This window comes from Lasioglossum baleicum, chromosome 3 (assembly GCF_051020765.1).
Source record: "Lasioglossum baleicum chromosome 3, iyLasBale1, whole genome shotgun sequence".
NCBI lineage: Eukaryota > Metazoa > Arthropoda > Insecta > Hymenoptera > Halictidae > Lasioglossum > Lasioglossum baleicum.
Window position 1 is genome coordinate 9,263,038 of NC_134931.1, and position 25,030 is coordinate 9,288,067.

Consider the following 25,030-nt stretch of genomic DNA (forward strand, 5'->3'; position numbering starts at 1 on the left):
TGATGGAGGTAACGCTCCTCCATTTTGAAAATTGGAGACACACTATAACGTTGCATGCCTTCAAGTATTTCTCGTTTTTTTCTGTTTATTTTATTCATTAGCTACAAAAGGATTAAAGTCAGTCGACGTACTTCAATCAATCCAGCCATTTTAATGGAGACAGCGCGCCTCCATTTTGAAGATTGAAGTAACAGTTTAACGTTGCACCTCTCAAAATATTTTTCAATCTTCTTGCTGACTCAATGGATTTATTTACAGTTTGAGTGTCATGTGTCCCAGTAGGTAATAGAAAACAGAATTATTGATCCATATTTAAAAATTAATTTTTGCGCTTACGTATTCAATCCTATTGCAAAATAAAAGCTTGTGCGTATCTCGAAAGGCTGGGGGGGGGGAGGAGTGAACGACGTCTCAGATCCTAACGATTTTAATATAAAATTTAATATTGTTACACAGGTCGTTGAAGGAGTACAGAAGAGGTGGAGCAGAGTACTGGCCGCGTTCCGAGCAGAATTATGCGATCAGCAGGCCGATAGGTTTTACTCTTGGGCTACGCCGTAAGTAATTTGCGGCGGTCGCGAGGGGGGCACGGCTAATTGCGGCCCTCGCATAAGTCAACCGTACGCGGTGTTGTAAATACGTCGCTGTTCGTAGCTAAGAGAGCGTGAATCGCGCGTATTTGCATGAGACCGACGATATTCGGGAATTAATTCTCTTGTCGCGGTGCCTTCTTCCTTCTTTGTTCTTGCCTGTTCCGCGACCGACTGCATTACGATCGGGGTAATTAGCGTGTAACCGGTGCGGAGCGTGTCTAAGCCTTTTCCCAGGAAGTTTACGCGAAACTTTCATCGCTACCGGTACTTTCCACCGCGTACACCCCTACAGTCTCGCACATTTACATACCAAACTGCTCCCGTTTGCTTCGTGTGCTCGAAAGAATTATAGGAAACTTCGCTGAAGATTTAAGGATACCCCTTTATGATCGGACCCGTACCATAGGAGCAGCGTATTCATTAACGAATACGATCATTATATGCGAACTCGTTCCTCACTATACATGTGTGTAGTATTTATTCAATACTACCTGTTGTGTCTACAGTTGAGACAAGTTCGTTGATTGATTATTCGAAATTGCACATCGTCGCACAAAACCACTTCGCCATTTTTCGTCTGTGCTTGTCGAATCAGTTTCATTCAAGAATATTTCAAATATTTGCAATACTTATAGTAGTTGTAGTCTGAAGAAAAATGAACATGAACATGAAGCGTCAAAAGCAAAATCAGTATGATTTTGTTGTAGAGCTACAATACCTTGCTCTTTCGTCATCATATCATGACCAGAAAATGTTTGAAAAAAACGCGGTTTGAGATGGTTGAAGTAGAGGCTTTTTGCTGTAAAATGAGAATAGCTAGATCGTTCTGCGTTATTTCTTTGCAAAGTTACAATTGTTTAATGCGAACTGCAATTGCTCCGCCTTCTATTCAGACAATTCTACGTTCTGACTAAAAACTTATATGTATACTAGCTTGTACATATTTTTGGTTCTAGTATGTATATGTATGTACAATATGTATTTCTCAATCCTGAGCTTACTATGAAATTATTTGCTTCGGACATAAGGGAGCTTCCGAGAGAGTCGAATCTTCTTTGAAGTGAAATGTGTGACTATTTGCAGGAACGCATGCGACCGGTTGCGTTTCACATCGTGTTCGTTTTCGTCGGTTTTCGAAATCGGTTCTTGCGGTTCCATCCGGTGGCGGGCGTGGTGAAACAGCAGCGGAATCGTCGTCGAGAACTTTCGAGGCTCGTTTCCATGCCGAGGGAAAGCGATATGGAACGGAAGGGCGGGCGGGCCTATTTCTTTTTCTGCGTTTTCTCCGCGCAATGAAGGCGGCGCCGGTATTATTCCCTTTGTCCCTCTCGTTCCGGTGGTCCGTGCAGCCTTTAATCTTCGCGTGCACTCCGCGACACGCAGGCGCTGCGCCGGACACTTTCGACCCTGGGAATCCGCCGAAAATTCGCCGGGCCGTCCTCCTCACCTTTGTTGCACGCACTCGACGCAGATGGTCCTCAGAGGAACTGGGTTAACGGGCGAAACCGACGCCAAAACTCGGTCGTTCGACCGCGAATTCTTTTCGGATTCATACGGGACACACGAAAATCACTCGGCATGCAACGAGTGTTGACGGTATTGATTGACTATCAGTTGTGCACTAAATCTGAGATCCAAACACTGCTTCAATTTCTTCATTCTTTCATCATTAGATTTTATGCGTTTGTGACAAACATGAATAGGTCGACACACAAACTTTTGAGAAAGCATTAGAAGATTTTCAAGATTTCGTTATATCATTTTCGGCGTTTCAAGATAATTAAAAGAGAAAAAAAGATTTTCGTTTCACTTCAGTCTCTTACAATAGACTCGGGCAATTTTTAGTTTGCATACAAATCCGCAGTCTACTCTTATCGCATCAATCCAACAAGCCTTAGGGCGTATATTGATGAGAGAAAAGTTATAGGCTAGTGACGTCCAGATGGACTTAGGAGATCCCACCTTGAGACAATGCTTAAACCCTAAATTTCATAGTGCGGTGAAAAGGATGTTCGAAACGGCGGAAAGTTGGTATAAAAACGAGACATGTGCGCCCGAATTCAGATCCTCGGATTAGAGTAGCCATCAGATCAACAAGCCTAGCGGCATCACTCCGTAATCCTTTCGAGACCTATTGTTAGCTCGGCAGATCATCGCGAACGCGGCTGACGCGCACCTAAATAATTGGAAGGCACCGTTGTCAGCTAATAATGACGCACAAGCGGCTGAGCCGTTCACGGATCCATCAGCAGATACAGAAGCAGTGGCTGCAGCCGCAGCAGCTTTTCATTTTGCTTAGGTGTTACATATTAAACGAGACCGTATCCTACGCTCTCTGGCTAGCCGTGGCAACCACCTGTGCGCATAGCTAATACCATATAATAAGGGCTCATGCATATGAATTTCGGCGGGCCGGCTTATCAGATCTATCGGGCCTCTCCCGGCCTCTGTAACCCTTTACGCTCGTAGATCGGCATAGTGATGTCCCCTCGGTCGGGCCCATCGTCCTGCACCCCTACCCGCCTTCTTTTTCTCTTTGATCGATACGCGAGCACCTACGTAAACGGTTAGATTCGGAGACAGGAAGACACCCGTCAAATGGGGATCTGAAGAAAGCGTTCCTCCTCGGCAAGAACAGTCACAGGTGCTGTCGATCGCTTAATTTTCTTTGGCGAGGGGACAGACACCGTTTCTTTACGATTTCTTGGACGAAACTCCTGCAGGAATGATGGTCCCCGATCAAGATTTAGTGGTACAGGATCGGGGTAATGGACTTCTTCAAACATTTAGAAGAAATGTCATTAGGGATGTCTACATGCTTGTTAGACTTCATAAGCTGCTTTTGATGATTTTATGGCAGACGTGGTCAGATCCATTCAAGTCGTTGCGTTTTTATATATTTTTGAAAAAGAATAATATCATGACGAAACTCGTTTCATTATTTGCGACTTATGAACATTATCGGTAGATGTAATACACTTTTATTGAATTTCTGTCCCCTTCAGCTAACGTGAGAAGTTTTTATTTTGCATAAAGATCCGCAGTCTAATTATCGGTAGACTTCGAAATTTGTGCATTTGTGACAAAAATGGATCGATGGAATTTAACACTAGAACTACCGAACCCGTCGAAATGACGGATTTCTGATTTTTCTTTTACAATGTGTTTAAAAAACGAGAAAAAGGAAGAATAAGAAATCTAGTTGATAAATTCAACTTGTTTCTCATCCCGGTTTTTACAAAATAAGCCACGAAATTTAGAATTGATATAGAAGTAATGTCCGCAGTCTAGTTATGAGTATGTGTTATTCTAGATGGAGATTCGCATTAATTGGTTTCAGTATCGAGGTTCGGTCAGTGGTTTCGGAGATTCAAGCACGTGCTTCTCGCGCAGGGAAGCTGATGGATCGAGCGTGTGCGTGCGAGCAGCACCGTGACACAAGGCCCGCTGTTCTTTTGGCATGCGTGTACGCACCGTGAAGAAGAGATACGGCCGAGCTAATATCCGTGGAGAGACTTCTTATGTTCTTGCGATGTAATAAAGACTGGCTAAAGGGGGACAGATGCGATCGTGTGGCAGACGCCGCGATAAATTCTCCCCGCAGTCGATTCTTCTTCTTCTTCTGCGCTCCGCCGACGATGCGGCTGGGCCCTCGGCGATTTCAAAGAAATTGCACCGAGCGGAATGGGAAATGAGCCCCGATTCTGCCCAAATTTCCCTTTCTGCATATGCTTACGTATGCTCTCTGTACGATCGATCGATCGCCGCCGATAAGATAACTGCCTTTCGTTCGAACTTCGCGCTCTGCTCCATTTCTGGCGATTTCAGACGAATCGTTAGCAGCACATTCGTTTTTAACCTTTGATTATTCTCTCCGAGGTACCAGTAAGAATTACTAAGGGACTGTCGTAAAGGTTGGGTCACGTTTTGTTTTTTAGCTATGAAATTTAGTCAAATTTTCAACAAATTAGATATATTTAACGAATCAGTAAGTAACACAATAAAACTTTTCAGGACATATTTTTAGCCTTTGCTTTTGTCACAGCTACAGTGAACACGACTTGTTGCTTCTAATGCTAATGAGAAGTTTGTTTATGAATAGAAATATAGTATAATAATAAAAAAATAGCATTGTCACAACTTATACGGTGTCCCAATCTTTACGACAGTCCCTTATCATTTAATTCGAAACAATTCTGACATTACCAAATGTCTTTGTGTCTAATAAGCTACTGAACGTTCAATTGCGGCATGGGTAAATATGTACATACGGGAAATGTGGTCTGGGTTAATTAAAATACTCTCAAAAATAATTTCTATTACTTTCTGTGCATTTACTACATCTTACAAGTACTTGATCAATCTTCAATATGGTGGCAGAAAGATTCGTATTCCACATTTTCCACGTTTATACAATTTGTTGATATGATTCCATTCAAAATCTCTATACATATATAAAAATGCAGTCCTGACTCATTCACTCAGTCACTGATCAACGCCCAGGCTAAACCCTTGGACCTAGAAAGCCGAAATTTTGCAGAGAGTTTTCTTTTATGATCTATACAAGGGATAAGAAAGGATATTTCGAAATTCAACCCCCAAGGGGGTGAAAAGGTGTTGCAACGTTTGTATAAGGAATATTTTGTTCGTGGTCGGATTTGCTTGAAACTTGGTCTTAATGCTGTTTGATATAATTAATGAAACACCTGTTTCGGCATTTTGAAAAATTGATCCCCTGATGGGGTGAAAAGGGGTTTTGAAATCTAAGATGGCGGCATGACATAAAATTAAAACTCTATAGGGGTGAATGGGCGTTAAAAGTTTTTATGGAGAAACAATATCAATTTCCGAGGGCATTAAACGGTTTTCTGTGCGAGCGAAGCCGCGGGGAAAAGCTAGTAAAATATAAAATTCGATGCTGTCGGATAGATTTGCAAAGCAGGCAGTTCCAACCTATTCCCCTCCGACAACTGCAAGGTCCCCCACCATCGAACCTCTTTACAATGTATGCGTGTGCATCGCATCGTGTGTCGCGCGGCACGCGTCTCTCGTGTGGTGGGAGATTCCCACTACTATACATCATAACGATGAAGTCTAAGAGTGGGGGAAGAACCTAAGCGGGGAAGGTGCCTCGAATAGCTCCGGAGCTACTCGTTGGAACTGCCTGTTGTAAAGTATACAAGTGACTCTAACAATAAGAAGTCTTAATAAAGGGTGACACAGAAGTGGTCATACAAAAGTTTAACCAGTCGGTTCCCGAACATTCTCCGCCCGCGTCAACTTCCCAGATCGCGATGCAATGGCATACAATGCACCACAACGCTCCTCATGGAACAGATGCTATGTCGCAGACGGCCTCCTGTCTCTCACGATGGGTATACGCAATCCTCGTGTACCCGTCCATCTGTTTCCTCGCAATGCGTGCATTTGTTACGGGGAAAACGTATTCGCGCACGAACTCAACACCTAATGATCGTGAACCGTTGAACGAGGTCGGGTAGGTATTTGAAAGAACTGCGACGAGCGTTACTGTAGACGTACAATCAGGAACTGAACTTTATTCTTAATTTTGTACAAGTTTTTATAGTGTTCCTTATTGACCTGGGAAGGTCCCAGGTCCGCTCGGTTTGGCGGAGAGGAGATTACAGTCATCGGGCAAAGGTTTCCAAAGTTGACCCTTAGACGGGAATCGGTGATTAACTGGTACATAATGTCTTATGGATACATTGATAGTATTGATATACAGTATTTTACGGTACAATGGCAATCAGCCCGTTGCACATTCGGCGGTCGAAAAACCGCAGTCCCAACATCTTCTCATTAATCAGCATACGATCCGTCACGACAATAACGCACCTCCACATAACAATGTCCTTACGATCCACCTGGGAACTCATATAAGCAACGAGTTTACACAATTGTTAAGAAAATGAATTTACGGACAAATCTTCTACAGATCCTCACAACAATGCTTTCGCATAAACTTCCTCTCTGGATCTAATCTTCATACAAACATCACCACATCAGTAGGACTAAAAAGACTGGTCCCTTGAGGATTGATCCACTAACACGAAAAACGAAAGCGAACATGAATCATAATTCATATCATGAGAATTTATGCACTACTGGCAAAGACATGTAGGTAGAATATAAAACATACGTATTATATATTGAAAGAATATAAAAACATTCTGGTAGTAATTTCAATTCGATTCCTGAAGACATAGCTGAAGAGATTTTTTATTTTGCATAAAAATCCACAGTCGTGAGTACATTATCGGTTACGAGAGTATGACACGGCACCCTAATAAAACAATATCATTACGACGTATCTAGAAGCTCGAGTCGGCGATAAGCAGCTACAATACTACATTTAGCGGGTACGATTTTTAACTTAGCTACCGCTGTTTCTAGCCGCCTATTGCTACTCTTACGAAGCGCCAGGACATCGATCTTGAGATCGACCTAGGCGGGCACACGGTCTTATCCATCTAACCGTGTCTGTCACTGGCTAACTTGCTGGCTATCCGTCATTTTCACCGGGTCCGTCCTCCCGGCCGACACTCTCGGTCCCGGTGGCGCTCCGTAATGAATAGGCCGAGGGTCCCCGAGGGAGAATGGGTTCGAAACAAAAAGCCATGGTGTACGGGGGGGAAGAGAAGAAAAGAGGGGGTTTAAGAGAGAACGGGAGAGCGAGAGAGTTGAAGGAACACCTGTGCCAACTGGAGCGCAACCGGGCCACAGACGGATGGACGAGCGAACGGGTGGACAAAACAGGTGGGCCGTCACGCCGGGATTCCTTCGGTGATCGTCCTCCCGCGGGGCCAGCGAGCCTTTAATTCATCGATTCTCGGACACGGCGCCACCGTTCCTATCCGACGGTATATCGAACCGTGTGTGTGAGTCTCTAAGACCGATCGACAAAACCCTCGAACAGGTTTGGAGAGGTCCGGGGAGGCTCGGTTGCATGCAACTTTCTGGAAACAATTATCCGCGCGAGCTTTGCACATAGCTTTTCGCTTAATCACCGTGACGCGAAATGGATTACAACGGGCAGCCGTGCAGATTGAACGCTACCCAGAGGCTCCTTTCTCTCTTGCTAGGCGACTTGCACCCGTTCAGTGGAGAACGGGCCTGTGAAATTTAATTACACACGACGCACTGGGCGGCCCGCACCGCGCAAACAGGGAAACACATTTCAGCTAGGATGTTTATTTTGATGTCTCGTTGGTAGAGAATGTTCTATGAGATTCCAGTTTGCGATTTATGAAGTAATTGGGGAGCTTGGTGCAAAGAACACGGACTAGTTCGTTAAAAAAAAATTGTTTTCAATAACTTCGACCACATTGAATATTTCCGTTACTTCTAATAACATGAAAAAATTGTTAATTATTTGATCTGGAACATGTTAAGGTCAAGACATTTTTACGCAGTACTTGATACCCTATCGATTTATGGTTCGATAGGTAGGTCTCTCCATTTAATAAAATAAGGTGACGTTGAAATCACTGAAACGCCTTCACGCACATAAAAAATATTTATATCACAAATAACGGAAATATTCAAGGTTATTGCCCCACCCCGTATATTGTTGATTAACAAAAGAATTAAGCAATGACCAAAATCTTGCGGGGACTACCCAGTTTTGCAAGATACTATTGTTATATGTCGCGTGCTGGATTTAGTGAAACGTTTAAAAATATTTTATATGTATTTTGTATTTCTGTGATTTTTTTGTCTGCGAAGAGAAAACCACCCTTGGTGTTAGAAATGAAAAACTCAGAGCTTGAATAGTCACGAAAATATAATTGTAATAAATTCATTCGTTATATATAAATCCTCAATAAATGGTGACTGAATTGTTCTCGAAACAAATAACGAATCACTCGAACGATAACTAACGGAATAATGATGGTTTATTCGTTATTCGTATTCAAATAAGGTTTTATTCGAAAAAAGCCAAACACCGCCGACGGGTATGCTTAATTCGAAGTTGCACGAGGATCCTTCTGTTGCGCGGATTAAACGCGAGGCGAGGCTAACTTCGCATGCAAATGCCCCGCGGCGCGGATTAAGACATCGGTAAACAGTATAATAACGTAATAGGATGGTGCAGTGGTCGAGATATAATTAACCAATTGCCCTCGGTGTGCATGCCGTCTCCTACGCGATTGATCTCTGGGGATCGGCGCAATCTTTTGCAGCCTGCGTCTTGAACAACCTAAATTAGTTACGAATTGTTTGAGAAATGTTGAAAATAAAATGGTATTGCTCCTATTGATACTAGATCTGCTAGATTGAATCGAAAAGTCCTTTCGCTAAGAGAGTCTAACTTATTCGTCTGTTCATTGATGAAATTGACCATGGTTTAAAACCATCAGTTTACTAACCCTTTGCACTCGGAGCTATTTTAACTCGAAAATTAAACAATTCTTCCGACCTAGCATAATTCTAGTATTCTATGTCATTTGATTCATTTTATGGATATGAAATTGATATGAGTTTGAATAATGGTATAGCAATTTTTAGTGGTGACTCTGAGTCACCGTTCGGGTGCTAAGGTTTAAAAATACCATATGTGTAAGAGAGAGAGAGGGAGAGAGAGAGAGAGAGAAAATTTCCTCTTCAAGATCAATCCACTGTCGCGAGAAACGAATAATAAAATAAAACTGCAAACAATGTGTATGCTATACTAAACAGAGGCTGATTTCGTTTCAGTTGCAAGATCGATTTTCCAGCAACTCTCTCGAATACGGTTCGCCTATCGTGCCTCGAATTTTCATCCCATCTCATCATTTATGCAACTGTGTAGCTCGCGTGCAGCTCGCGCAGTAAACAGCGCAATTAGCCGGCGCAGAGGAACGAGAAAAACTCGCACGCGCGTAAACGCAGATAAAAATTTAATCGAGTGAATTGCAAGTTGGCTAATGCGTGGCTAGGATTGCGCGTGCGCCACGTAACGTAACGCGTCTACCCTCGGAATGAAAAATCCTCATTGGATGAGAGAGAGAGACTCTATCGCAGCCTATGCTAATTCGACCGATCGATGACCCAGTTTTCCATTCCGCTTTTCGAGACGGTCGTTTCTTGCCTCGCGATAAAGAGGAACCTCAAAATGAAATTACTTTCCTCAGACAGCCACGAGGATTACAGCCCTCGAGATAATCCCAGGAAACGACCTCCGCCATTGCTTCCTCCCTTCTGGCTAATCCTAAGCCTCGCGACTTCCTTCTCAGAGCTGTTGGCCATCGGTTAGGGCTTTCAATCGCTTAGGCGAACCAAATCCTCCTGGAGATCGCGCCTCCAGAAGGAACGGAATCTTAATTCGCCTCTTTTTAGTTTCTAACTCGTTTTATTTAGCTTTTCATGATCTTCTTAATTCTTCTCAGTTTGTATCAATCGTGCCAGGGAGGAAATTAATACATTTTACGATTGTAATTTTACGGTATAACTATGTTCAATCAGGGTTTAAAGATCCCCTGTCTAATGATCATTATCACTCCCTCTCCCGCAGATGTCCGCGTCGATCACGTTCCACAGCAAACTGAGTCGGGCCGCAGTAGTATTTCTATGTACGTTAAGTGTGTACACGAGCCACATAATAACCCGTTTGGGAGACCAAGAAGCAGAACAAGAAGTTATGGTCTTTCTTTCTGGATCGACAGGGGCCGGTGCCTGGAAGGGACCAGATTGAAGGGCGGCCGTTTAACGGTGCTCAAAGGGGAAACCGGTGCTCCCGATAAATCATACCAAGCCTCGGATGTGTATCGGTTCGAGCAGAATCTCTCCTCCACCTTCGCTTCCGGGCCTGGGGGCGGGAAGCCGATATCACCTGCCGAATTGGCAGCACGCGGCACACACAGCACGAAATGCTCGCTCGCTCGCTTGCGGTCGTCGCTCGGTAAGCGTCGAAACCGCGGCCAGATGTTCGGAGTGGTCCGAGACCCGAAGGTGGCGAAGATCGCGATCGTACATTACGATCATACATTACGATCGTCCCCTTATCGGCCAACCGCGGACAAGAGACCAGCTGCGAAAAGCCTCTGCGAACGTCAGCTCAGCAAAGGAATCCTCCGCGATGAGAACGCCATGAGTTTATCGTGCCGATCGCCGTATAATAAGCTAATCGGCTGTTGTATCGCTGTTGCCAACTTTTTTCGCCACGATCTCCGACGCAGAACACGCGTCACGACGCTCGGACCCTCCATCCACGGGTCCCGTCATGCTTTTTGTCTAGGGGCCCGTTTCGGATGATAGGTTCCTCGAAGGGAATTAGGGAACCACGATTAGAGCGGCCCGCAACTTCGTTAGCGCTCTCGTTTTAAGATCGTAGTCGAGCTCGAGACTTTTTTCTTGATTGGAATCTTCGATTGAACTCGAGCGGACGGTTTACTGAAGAAATGCTTTGTTTGCAGCCGTTTATTAAGACTGTTCTGATAAAACCGTATGTACATGTAGATTGAAGATGGATTGCGAATTTAAAGATTTTCTTGCTTGGAACATACAGAAGCCAAGCTCCTCGATTCTTTTAACTGTTCGCAACTGGAAAATTTGTTGTGAATGTATAAAAATTAAGCTGTTGCACTACGATCTATTTTCTGCGTGTTAAAGATCAGTTTTACCGTTCCAGATTTCTGTGTACCGATCGTCGGAGGCATTTCGTTCGGCGATAGTCGGAACAGTCAGCCGTCTATCAGCAGGGACGTTTTCCTTTGTGTCAGCGAACGGTATCGGGGATCTTTTGCCTACACGCAACGATGCTCCGGCGGATATTGTGTCTCGGGCACCACCGTACCGGCAAGAATCGCGTAAAATAATCGCGCGTACTCGGCCCAGATCCGGCGCGTCGAATTTATCGATCTGTCGATCTCCGCATAATGAGCTAATCGGATGTTATATTGTTGCCTGGGACCTTTCTGCTCCTCCTCCTCCTCCGCCTCCTCTTCGAAAGGCAAGAAGCTACACGTTCGAGCTCCCGGGGCACGAATTAACAGCTGAGAAAGCTGAGAAAGACCGCGCGATCCACGGAAAAAAGAACGCGAGACTATCCTAACCGATCCTTTTGCATGAAGGGCGGAGAGGGTGGTGTGGAAGAAAACGGGCAAGGTGAAACAATGAGAGGAAGTGAAGGTCCAACGAGCCGCGACTTCTTTCCATTCCCGATTGCCATGGAACTTAACCGAAGATATCATCCACGTCCCTCCATTCTCTCATCAACGTGCCCGTTAGGTGTACATCCCAGCCCGAGATATATCTGCCGCGTACGATACCACTCGGCGTCCGCTATTATCTCGATCGGCTTGACCTAGCCTATGCATCGCGGTGCCATTCTAAATTACCGGCTTCTTCTATCCCGGCTTCTTTTGCCTTCTTAGAGAGGCTGCTCTCTTCTTGCCGCTTCCTCCCGGCCCCCTTTCTCTCGACCGACTACCTACCTATAGCCATCGTACCTGTTCAGCTGTAGTACGTGCCTCCGTTGCTTTCCCGGAACACACGACCGGCATCCATCTATCAAACGATAAACGCTCGAACGCTGCAAACCGCGAACGATCGCCTGCGAGGTGTTTCCACTGCAAGATAAAAAAAACTTTTAAAAAAAAGTTAAACCGACTTCGAAAAAACGCACTAAAAAGTATAAAAAAGTGTGAAACAAAAAAAACTTTTTAAAAAGATAAAACGCACTAAAAAGTATAAAATAATTTCCATTTAATTTATGTGAATACACACGAACTTAAATACAATACAATCTTTTCGGAGGCGGCGCAAAATTGAAAATTGTCGACACTGGAAATTACGAAAATCCTTAAATTCTTCTAAATACTAATATATTTATATTTAAATAATATATTTGCGCCGCCTCCGAAAAGATTGTATTGTATTTAAGTTCGTGTGTATTCACATAAATTAAATGGAAATTATTTCATATTTTTTAGTGCGTTTTTTCTTTTTAAAAAGTTTTTTTTTTCATTTCACACTTTTTTATACTTTTTAGTGCGTTTTTTCGAAGTCGGTTTAATTTTTTTTTAAAAGTTTTTTTTATTTCACACTTTTTTTATCTCTGTCAACCGTCACATTCCAAATCATAATTTATAAATATCTGAAAGCCGCAATCGATAGTTCCTAATGTCTAACATTCAGCGGAGTTCACAACGGTATCACCACCCTACATTTTCGCAAATAAAATCGTAATTAATAAAAAAATGTAAAATTTTTTTTGCACGGGACCATCCCGCGAACATACTCTACAAGATGCAAAAAGGTCTCGTTCCGATTGGTCCATCCATCTCGGCGTAATCGGTGAACATACATAGAAAAAAAAGCGAAAAAAAAGGCACATACAGATCGAATTGAGTAACCTCTTCCTTTTTCGAAGTCGGTTAGAAACGACTGCCACGATTCTAAAGGCGCCTGACGCGATCATGCGACACATAGTGCGATTATTTTCGGCACCGGGACAAAATGATAGGACATTTCATATAATTAATACTAATTTGACACACCGTATTGAATCTAATACCGAATCTCTAGTTTGTATAGTATACAAAAGGGAAGTTAGATAAGACAAAATAAGACAAAACGATCGGATATTTGATGTTTTCCATTTTTAGGTTTCTTATCAGTAGTTAGCAGCAAATTCGTCAGATTAAGGCTTGTGTCCCCACTCTATCTTCCCCTTCTACGACGCTATTCCCCCACGCTCTCGGCCAGGTCACGTGACACGTTACGTCTCTGTTGCGTATGACTCACGAAGTCACGTGACTAATCCAGTACTGACTGAGAGAGAGTAACTTTATCCCCTAGATTCGAGTCAATCCCCCTAGTCTGGCGATTCTGGTCAGCAGTGATTCAAAGCAGACGTGTATTTATGCGTCCTTTCAGAAGTTGTAAAGACAGCTCAGCCGATATTTACTAAAAATATCCAGATCTTACAAAAATCGTGATAAGGACTTACGCGTGCGCAGTCTATTGGCACGAACCTTGCTAATTGCTGCATATGTTCTGTCCTCGATGGTCGGTTGATTTCATGCGAAGGGAAAGCCGAGTTTTCCTCCGGAAAACTGATTATAGCTTACGGTCGGAACCGATCGCGCAATTTTCGAGGCGAAAAGCGCGAAAGGCTTGTCCTAATCGCCGGATACAAGGCGCAATCACGCCGGGAACATGCTTCACAGAAAAATTATAATTACAGAGACTTAGGAATTAGCAGAAACGGCGGAACGCCGCGCCGCGCCGCGCCGCGTGCAATAGTCCCCACACAAATTGGGAGGTCCGCGAAGCTGTGCAAGTATTTATGAGCAATCAAACACAACCTCTTTTTGGAAGAATGTATAGTGTCATTTCAATGGTTTCCAAACGGCTTCCAGGGTAATTATATGTACGCTTGTCATCTTCTACAATCGATCTGCAGGGTATGTGGATCATAGAGCTTGAAGATTGTTGATTGTTGATTCTAGACAATATGAATTTTATCTTCAATGTATACTTAGATCCCTACTGGAATTTTACTTAAAATTACAAGCTATACATGTTGATTGTTTCCCTTTATGAATGAAATGCTAAGCAAAAATTTTTCGGAATTGCATATCGTTTTCAATCACAGAAATTATTACAATAAAGTTCTTTATGGCTGAAATTAAAGTCTCAATTCAGTCTTCGAAGGAAATATACTTTGGAAAAATATTGAAATAAATTTCTAAATATGATGTTTAATTTAAGAGAAACAACCCCGATTGATTGTCTTTTAACACTAAACCTACCGACCATCAAACGTGAATAATATGTATGGTATTATAAAAATAATAAGGTTAAATTTATTTATATTTTCTGTCATTTTGCAGTCAAAAAATGTATTGAATCAATTCCCATAGAAACACCTTTACAGTAATTGTGCAATAAAAAATCTAAAATGGGTCATTAGAAAATTGTGAACAGGGAAACACCATGAAATCTTTGTAGAATCCAATTCTACAATAATTTTATTTCCGTGTCCAATTGTTTATGCACCACACTAGAATTTAATGTGTAGCAAAACACGGATTAAATTCAATTTGTCCATCCACGTTATAAAGTCATTAGAGTTAAATGGTCCGTTCTTGGGGTACAAACATGCGATCAAACAGGTAGTAAACATTCGTGACATTACAGATAACGTTGCACCTGGAAGAGGTCAGAACATTCCGACGCGACGGCCGGATCATCATAATCTGCTGATTCACCGTCAACGAGTGTTCGATGTGGATGACTTATTGCGGCCCGTGACGAGAAACCCGTACAACTTGCCGGTAAGCGTGGACTTGGAGGTAATGGTCGCTTATTAGATCTAGCCAATCGAATTCTTGCGAATTGTGTGCCCTGGTTGCTGCCGCGCAGTGAATCTTTACGTAAAGTAACATTTTCCGAACACATTTCACTGGCAACGAACTCAAAATTATTTTCATAGCTGCTACAGCTTTCCTAATTTAGAACCTTCTCTTTTTTAATTTAAACGACTATAGAAAGAAGGAGGTTGTTTATACTTTTGTCACGATAAAATTAATTTTTATTGGGCCTGATGCCAGCAGAGGCGAATAACATTGTTCATTACATTTTCCTTGTGTTTTCTTGTCTTTAAACATTTCTGGAACATGTTTAAATATTCATAATCCTCTCAAAAATATGTCATGGTATTCAAAAGGGTCTATAGAATAAATCTATGCAAAAATCATTCGTGCATCTTTTACGGTTCGAGCACAAAAAATTCCCAGACTTGAAAGTTGCACTTTTCTAAAGAGAAATCGAAATCTATAAGTCTTCCTCTGTTTATCAAAACAAAAAATCGTATTAATCAGTATAATTTAGGATAATGAGACATTTGTGTTTTCAAATATAAAATGAGCTACAATTGACATTAAATTCTGACAGGAATCCGTTTCTCAATTCATGTACAATGTATACAAATTATCTGCATTGAAACACTTTACAGAATGAATTGACTCGAATAATGTGCAAGGGTGAAATGAACAACAGATAAATTCGTATTTAATGAATTGTACGGGTGCAACTGAAGTGTACTGGTCAGAATGGACCCAGTGTCGGTGGATTAACGGTGTGTTGAAACGTCAGAGAAACGGCTCCGAGGAAACGCATGTCTCCCATGCCCCTCTGGGTAAATTACAGAAATTATCCAGCGTCAGGCTTATCAGCAGCATAACTACCGTGGCGAGCAATCTCGCTGGAAGCCCGACGCTTCGGACAGTCTCGTGGATTTTCCTTTTGTTCGCGAGTAACGAGCCGGCTGTCAAGCGGATCACGCGGATTCAATCTTCCGTGTCCCGCATCCGGGAAAGCAGCTCGTTTGCCGAGCCTATTGCGTCGATAGCCTGCCGTTCGAACACTATGAATCAGGCGTGGCGTTTGCCTTTATGGATGGGTAGGCGAACATTTCAGCACACCTCGATTATGCTCGGTTCGACTACTATATCGATAAAACCTCACCAGCTTGTACACGGAAATAGCAGACGATTGTCTTAAGAATAATTCCTTGCTGATTGTTCATGCGCCCTTTCAGTCGTCCATTTGTTATTAGGATTTTTAATTTTGAAAGAAAATCTTGTGCGTGATACAGTGTGCCTTGAAAATTCGGAGCCCTGAATTTCTTTTGTATTGTATTGACTTATTGTATGAACATTGAATGTTGCCAGTATACGTAGTACTCCTCCAAGTACATTTTTTGAAGCTCGGCTGAAAAAATTAAATAAAAGAATGAGCATGGTGTCGCATATCCGTAAATACGTTGTATTTGTGTCACAAAGTTTCTGTAGCAAATAATGCGCTTGACCAAACACAGTGTGGCATAGTCGTCTTCATACGAAGGAAAAAATATTATTTATATTATGTATAACATTTTTCAAGTACTTCATTTAAATTACATTATTTAAAACCGAAGTGAAATTCATTGTTTCATACAGATTTCGTTGACTAGTAACCGACGTTTTATACATAGTACGTAGTACGATGTCACAGAGCACTATGAACGCAAGAACGTCCACGTGTCATCATCACTGCGCAAAGGTTGGTATACGTCAGTGGAACAGTTCTATATTGCGTCAGACTATCAGATAATAATAGTGGAAGTGATATTACTAGCCGGTTCGATATTGTATAGACTCGGGGTGAAGGAATATAAAACCAATTAACGAAGCTCGAGTATCCCAAGAGAATGACGCACACGTGTGGTGGACTTGTTAATTCTCACAGCTTTATAATCGGCCATTTCAAGCGACATTTTCCTTTGCAAAAATGTTATCCGCGGCTTTGTTTAGGAGTTATTAACGAAAAACACGGACCAATCAGAGCGCGACCTAGTCTATTGGCCGAAATTCTTTGGTTAAATTGTCCTCAGTTTGAAAATTCTCGTTCCAATTGATATACATTGATTGTTTTGAACATTGTATTTTTATTTTCAGGAACTGTTAAGGGTGTTGCCGCGTTTACTAATAAGTAGACTGCGGATTTTGATGGAAAATAAAAATTGCTTGTTTATGATGACCAGGGGCAAAAACAGAAATTTCTTTTTTCCTTTAAAGATCTTGATAATCTGGGACTAATACATTGAAGCTGACAAATTCTTTTAATCGAACTCCTACTTTAAATTGCATCTACTCATTTTCCTCGTGAATGCATCAAATCCGCAGTCTACTGGTAAGGAAGAAAACGGATCGCATGAAATTTTGATTGAGATTTTGACCGGCAACGACTTTACAACGATATTCATATGATGTTTAATAACAACGACGTACTATCTAGAAGTGTGCAGACTGTCCTGTCTTACTATGTGTCGGACGTCCGAGTGTTCGGGTCGGTCCGTCGTAGTCGGGTGGTCTCGGTCGGGCGTCCGTAACAATCGAACGCTCGGGTAGTCCGATACTGTTGGACGGTCCGATATTGTCGGGCAGTTCGATATAATTGCTATTTCGGACCCAGACCAACAATTTCGGGCAGTTTAACACCTTGAAGCAGTCCGACCGAGTCCGATATCTCGGACGTCCGCACACCTCTAGTACTATCTCCTTGATTCGTTAGTAAAGTAGTAAAAAACCGAACGAACTTACTTGCCAACCCAATACATTGTCGACCAAAGTTATTGTCGGTGAAAACTGTGTCGGTGATTTTCATTGGACCCGAAGAAAACAACATCAACAAGGGCAACTGTAAAAATAAAATCTTTCGGATAAAAGTGTTATGCTAATATAAAATGCAATCATCGAGCTAGACGTTCGCTTATGAATAATACAAGCCAGTTTCCAGATGGAGAGGGGCGAGAGGGGACTCGGCGCTGTCATTCGTGATGCGCTAAGAAAACTCGGACTACAGATCAAAAGAAAAGTTGGTCGAAGCGATTACGGTTGTCATGAGGTGCGACATATGCTCGTGTGAGGGTAGTAGCGCAGCCGCGCGCGACTCGCGGGAAACAAAAGCGGATCGAGTGCGGAAAGAGGCGGATTGCGAGCGAGTCGCGGCACGTAAGGGTGCGCGCATACCAGAGCGTCTCGAGAAGGCCGTGGATCGTCTCGAGAAGGCCGTGGCCGTCGATGGACGTCCATGCGGCAACAAATCTCGAGCGGGTTGACGGGGAGCAAGGCTCCCTGCTGTGCGTGACAGAAAAAAAAGGTCTCCGTGGGCTCTCCACCTCTTTTAGGGAAAGAGACCTTTCTTTCAGGGAGCCCTGCTCTCTGCTGTGGAGCCGTCGGCCCGCTAGAGATTTGTTGCCGCATGGACGTCCATCGACGGCCACGGCCTTCTCGAGACGCTCTGGTATGCACACACCATAAGTGTACGTAAACGCGCGTAATAGGCGGGGAGGAGCCCGCCAGCTGGCGTCAGAGTGACAAGATCTAAAATTAGAGCGCTTGTGTTGCGTGTCGATCGTCGCATGCGCTTATCCTCCGCCCCCTTCCGGCTTCGCCTTATTTTCATAACTTCTTTCGATTCTTCTCTGTCTCCGTTCGTCCCTCTCGATTTCCGCGCAATCTCCCGTTACCCGTTCTCTCCTCCCCCCTCTGTTCTCTATGTGTCTTTCTTGAGTCTTGCAAGTACGAGAGCCGCGGCGATGCTACGCTGCATCTCTCGGTGCACCGGCCGCGTTTCCTTCGCTCGTCAGGCCCTTGTCGCCAGGAGAAACCGTGAGAAGGAGATCGATGATGCACGGATCTCGAGTGGAGACCGTGGAGATCGTCGCGACGACCAATTGTTCGCTGCGGACGTGCGAAACCGAGCTATTTTGCCGAACAGGCTGAACGATACACTCACTTGACGAAGATCGGGGTGGGCTTCGGGGAACGCTGGGCCCGAAATCGGACCGCGATCGACACAGAGTGAGCCGTCCCAGTGAAATCGGTGCAAATTCATTCAAAGCTAAGGCTGTAATTATACAGAAAAGAGTACACTTCACCGATTTTGATGAAACTCAAATACAGTAGGACCTCCATTAACCGGCTTGATCGGGAGACAAATAGCCCGAATAAATTAATGCCCGATGGATAATCAAGACACGAGGAAATAATTGAAATGTACATTACATTCCAAAATTAATTTTTTTAGTTTAGACAATTTATTTCCCTTCATAATATAATCATATTTCAACGCATATACATATGTATTTGGTTTATAATTGAGATCCGGTTAATTCTCAGCAACTTTTCCTGTACGTGTTACCGCAGCTCGGTCTGTGTTTTCAAGATATTTATAAAAAATAGTATTCGTGCTCTTTCGTTTAATTTGAGTTAAGTCTGGGTTTATGTTCGTAGTATCATAGTAGAATGCCTTTATATGTATGTCTCATGCTTCTGTTTGTGAACATGGAAAGACAAAAAAAAATACAACTTACAATTACCTTAGCTATTACAGACCGTATACTTCAGTAAATGACAAATCTCTATTCTGTCCATTTAGCAATAAGAGTATACAATATTAGACAATGAAATTATACGAATTTTTAAATATATGCAATAATAACAACGAACTAAGCCTAGTCAGACCTAACTCGGACAATTCTACATAGTAATAGCAACAGTTTTTTTTAGCATATCTCGGAAACGGAAGCCGAGCGGCGGAAACATATGTCGGAAAAAGTTGTTCAGAATGATGACCTGAACAACATATTTCAAGGTTATTAAAATCAGTGATTCAGATACAGTAGGCACTCGCTCGTTGCACGGAAACGGGACCCGAATTTCAGGAAATATTCAAAGTTTTCGCAATGAACGAGATGTCCAATCTATCTATCTAGAAACAAAAATTTTTTCTGTGCACCGTGTTCCTCAGGGTATGCCACCAACGACCTTTCTATTCCAAGCAGAATCTCGAAAGTCCTCGCAAAACCGTGTAAAATCGACTTGCGAGGGAATCTGGGCATGGTTACAAATAGGATGAATTTACCAGCAATTGACCGGTGAAGACAGAGTACGGTCATGCTACAATTATTTATAACTTGTTGCCATTTAGCATAGCTAAACAAGTAACGATTACCTTGCAACTGCTTTTAGCATGTATAGTTGTCATTTCACTTCAATCAATTATGAATGCTTTCAATGTTACAGTAGCTAACGAGAAGTAGTGAATTCTCTACAACGAAGTTCCGAAGAGGCCTCACCACAGGTGTTGAATTTGGTAAATCAATGCACTATGGTCGTACCCACCCCATTTTCTTAATTCGCCTCCCTCTTGATAGTACAGGAGTCTTTCGACAATTCAGGCACTCGTTAATAAATCTGTTAATAGTACTAGTAACTTCATAAATCAATAAGTTCGCTGAACTGGCATACAGTCTAGCTGTGTGTCAAAAGACAATCAATAGGCTTTCAATAGATAACGCGTTAATAGTCCATGACAAGTTTCCAACCACTCCACCCCAGGTGTTGGATCGGATAAATCGATGAAGAATAGCCGAACTCGCCCTATTTTCTTTATTCGTCTTCCTCGGATGGCGTAGCGGTCTGACAGCGGGGAGAGGGGGCAGAGATTAACCGTGCAGCCTCGAGAGAACTAATGGCCGGCGCGCGTGTGTGTCTACCTATAATTTAACATAAGTACGAGTCGGTAGGTGGTAGCAACCTCCTCGAATAAGTGCATTTTACTATACGGCCGGGTATTTTATGTGGTGGGTCGCGTCGCTTTCGTGCGCCGAGCGAAAAAACAAAAAGATCCCTTGAGGATTTAGGATGGTCGCGTTGAAACCACCACCACCGCCACCAACCCCTTGACGACCTTTCATCGACGCCGACGTGGAATCGCCGTGGAAATTCCCGGTGGTTGTTGCTCAAGCGATTCCAACCAGGCTCGTGGCCGCGCCGCTCGCTTTGCACGTAATTTTCGCGATAATATAGCCGCCGTTACGCTACGGATTTATGGACGTTCCGGGGCACCAGCCGCGGATTTTAAACGCGCCCCGTCACCGTTGAAATACGCTCGCCGCTTCCGAGAACCGCGGAAAATCGTTACTCTCGTTAACGGCCAGATTTTCGCGGAAAAAGCGATTATCGTCGGCGATAACTGCCTCGTTCGCCGACTTTTCTTACGAGAGGAATCAACGATCTGGATTTTAGGAATTCGCGGTCCCTGGAACACCGAGACTAACACCCGTGATCGCAAAGTATGATCTGATTCTATGTTGCTGAACTTACATAGATCGAGAATCGTCACTGATAATAAATTTTTCTGAGCGTACTTCGTTCGGATTGACGTTAATTGCATTGTAATCGTGTTCTACATGCACTTTAGACGTTTAACGAGTCTTGGAGAATCTGGAATGAGAACTGAGATCGCAAGGTGTGATCTGATTGCACTTTATTGGTGACTACTCTGGGAATCTTCGCGTGAAATATTGTACATTCTGAGCGGACTTTGGTAAGGCCGATGTTAATTACTAGACTGCGGATCATTATGCATTTAGGGTTTATAAACATTTTCAAAAAATGCTGGATTATCAAATTTGACAGAATCGACAGTTGTCGATCCTAATGCAGGTTCAGAATGTTTGTGTTTTCTTTTGGATTGCTGCAAATATGTAGTCATTTGTTTACATGATACATCGAATCTTCCATTACAATTGTTTTGTACTATGTACGATTACAATCCACTTCCACATCAGCTCATGTGAGTATATAAATTCTGAACGGATTGTCTACAGCAAATTTATTCATCCATATTCAACCCTCAACTTCGAGGGTTGTTTCCACCCTCTCGATGTGGAGGATGGTCTAAAGAACAAACGCAAGTGTAAAATATATTTCTGGAATTTCTATCATCAAATTTCATCGAAATTGTCTTATTTTCGCTGTTAGAGCTTCATTTCTAAATGGCAGTAACCCATCGTTTCCGTCGGTAGCTTCCCCTGAGAACCGAAGGACCGTTCGCAAGAGTACTCACGCTAACGAGTCGCGGCTCGCGTAAACGAACATACCTAACCGAGGAACCGAGTCGACTCTGGCAATGCGAGGGCAATTTTCGAGATGTCTCGATAGCGTAATTACTATTCCGTGGGAGCCGAAGAAACGGGACGAAATTACACTCCGGCGTCTAGCGCTGCGAAGCGATTCGGGTCTCGCCTGTGCAACGCGTTGTAATCTTCACGCGCCGATGAGATGCACGTTTGTAACCACTGGGGTTCAGTTTTTAATCACCGGTCTATTTGGATAAATTTGGATAAACACTAGAATCAACACTAAACTCAATTGCTTTTCAGCCGATTTTTCTTCGCAGTTCCTACCGATTGCAGTTCTGACAAAAGTTGTTTTACGCATCATATAGCACACCAATCTCTCTGTCTGTACGTTCTTGAAAAAAAATTCGTACACTTTTGAAGATGCCACGCCATATCAAGGGGTGTATGGAATCGATTGGCTTGTTGACCGTACACCTGATAATCTGAACAAATTTTAATTGTTGTAAAAGCTCATCTGAATATTTCAAGTTTGTCCACACAAGAAGAGGTTCTCTGCAGAAACCGTAACGACGTTCTCCGGAAAAACTGACCGCAGACAAGTATGGCGGTCGCGGTAAACGGAAATAGTCTACGCGTCTGCCTATTATCCTTTTATCATCAGATCCCCGCGGTAATTAAGGACGCCCGTGTTCCGCCCCTGGCGGAAGTTCTTCCCACTTTCAAAAGGAGTGCAAACAAGAAGCAGGAGAGCAGCCAGCCGGATTTATCAGGTGGATCGCGGGCGGTACACGCTCCATATCGTTTTATTCGATTGACGGCGGACGCATTGTTTCGAGGTTCGGTTTCCGCGTCGACGACGTTGTGCCGGCTGCTCGCGGATACCCTCTCGCGAACCTTCTTCCCCTTCGGCCGAAGACAAACGCCTTGCTTGTCCCCGATTTCACATTATGCAAGAAAGTTCGTGCGACGCGGTGCGACGCGGCTCGGCTCGGCTCGGCACGGCTTCACTTGGCGCGCGTTACAACGCTTCCGGCCGGGAGCAGCTGCCGTGAAATCGCGGATCACGGCCGCGGCGAGAAATCGCGGCTGTCCCCTTCACGATGCTCCCGTTTCGATGCGAATTTCTGCGGGGACCACGTGCCAGATTTTCGCCAACACCCGGCCATCGTCGCGATTTCGTCCGCTTGATGATCGGCCTTTCACTTTCCTTTGCCAGAGCGCTCTGATTTATTTAACGATTCACGGGGGAACGTCGTGCTTCACGAAGCTTTAGATCGTTTTGAAAATTCTAGGTTTTATAGGAGACCTCAAAGGAAATATTAATGGGGTGTCTTCAAAGTGAACGTGTCCTTTGAATGTAAGGATGTCTTCCATACATAATCTTAGCCTTTAGCAGTCGGGTGATGACTCAGAGTCATCGCTAAAAATTGCGGTAACATTATTCACTATATTATTTACATTATTAGATATGTTCGTATCTAATCAATTATTACACATTTGAATGGGTGTCTGGAAGAAGGGCCTACGTCAGGGTTTTTAAATTTTATAGGCGCGCACAATATTGAACTCAAACATGATTTGCCAGCTGAAATGTCATAGACGGTTTTTACGGGTTGTTTTATTACATATTATAGGAAAATAAGTTCCTAATTACGCTTCTACATAAAATTTAAAAAACCTGACATAGGCCCTTCTTCCAGATATCCATTTATTTAAATATTGTATAAGGTATTTATACCAATTAAATATCCATAAAAAGGAAAAAATCGTATACAATGGTATTATCCTAGGTCGGAAGAGATGTTTAATTTTTAAGTTAAAATACTCTCTTTCCACTTGGACACGTTTTTCCGATAACTTTGTTATGACAAAAATGAGCAGATCGAATACAAAGTGGTAAAAATATTTACAAAATTGAAAAATAATGATACATTGTTCACAACTCTACAGAATTGTTAAAAAAAGAAATCTATGTAGTTCCTGTACGTCACAATTCATGCGAACGATTTTCATTTCATATAAAAATTCGAAGTCTACTTATCAGCAACTCGGATGTATTTCTTTATTTGCTATTTACAGAAACAATTGCTCTATTTACAAATGGGATCTGCCGTGGAATTTGATTGGTACAAATTCGATGACACAAGAATTTCAGATCGTGCAGCTACCATAATTACCAGCAGTTTGTTTTATGTTCTCTCGGAGGGTACATTCGAGTTGCTGATTCTAGATTTCCTTTCTGCACCAATGGATATAGATTTCTACTTCTTACTTCTATTAAAATGGTTTCTCTGAATTATATCTTTTAATCTGAATAAGAACTGACTGTGTGTTTGTCTTGCTGAGGACACTACAGCGTTTGAACAAAATTTGCACTCAATGGACATTTAGTGGCAGAGGGCGTGCAGCTTGACTATCATTTGCATTCAGGTGGAAGCTTGACGTTCTCGACAAGGAATGTATTATAGGTTGCCGAGACAGTTCTTACCTGAAACTGAACTTCTTACCTTAACTGAAACTTTAGATCAATATTTTGTAAAAGTAAGCAACGGTGAAGCTATTTAGAAGCGCAATCTATCACTCTCCAGTCCATCTATCGTGTCCATCATCCACGCAATAAAACGTAATTATTATTGATCTATTTAATTAATAGACTACGAATTTTTAAGAACGTATATTAATATCTGCAGAAGCTGGTAAAATATAAAATCGTGTACAATTCAATACCGTTTTGATCCACCAATATCAGTAGTAAAACATGTGTGGCAGTGTATCCCACCTATAAATTACCCTATCACACCAGAAATAAAATTTTACACACAGATTAAAGTAACGTTCGTAAGTAAAAATCAAAAATTTTAAAAAAATTGGAACAATTTGAGGATACTCATATAGTATTTTTAACTTTATAAGACGATCAATAGGGGAAATATGGACAATTTGGACAATTTTTATTTTGTGCGTAAAGATCCGCAGTGTATTCATAAGGTTAACATTAAACCGACTGGGTAACATA

General features: G+C 42.7%; 1 protein-coding gene across 1 annotated transcript in view; it reads left to right on the plus strand.

Annotated features, from left to right (window-relative positions):
• LOC143207238 (uncharacterized) overlaps positions 1-18,120 on the plus strand; it is a 112,660-nt gene extending 94,540 nt beyond the window's left edge. The window contains exons 3-5 of the mRNA XM_076420453.1: positions 457-557; positions 14,739-14,875; positions 16,541-18,120. Coding sequence (XP_076276568.1) covers positions 457-557; positions 14,739-14,875; positions 16,541-16,582 — 280 coding nt within the window. The 3' untranslated portion in view covers positions 16,583-18,120. The remainder of the gene's footprint in view (positions 1-456; positions 558-14,738; positions 14,876-16,540) is intronic.
• Positions 18,121-25,030: the final 6,910 nt, after the last annotated feature.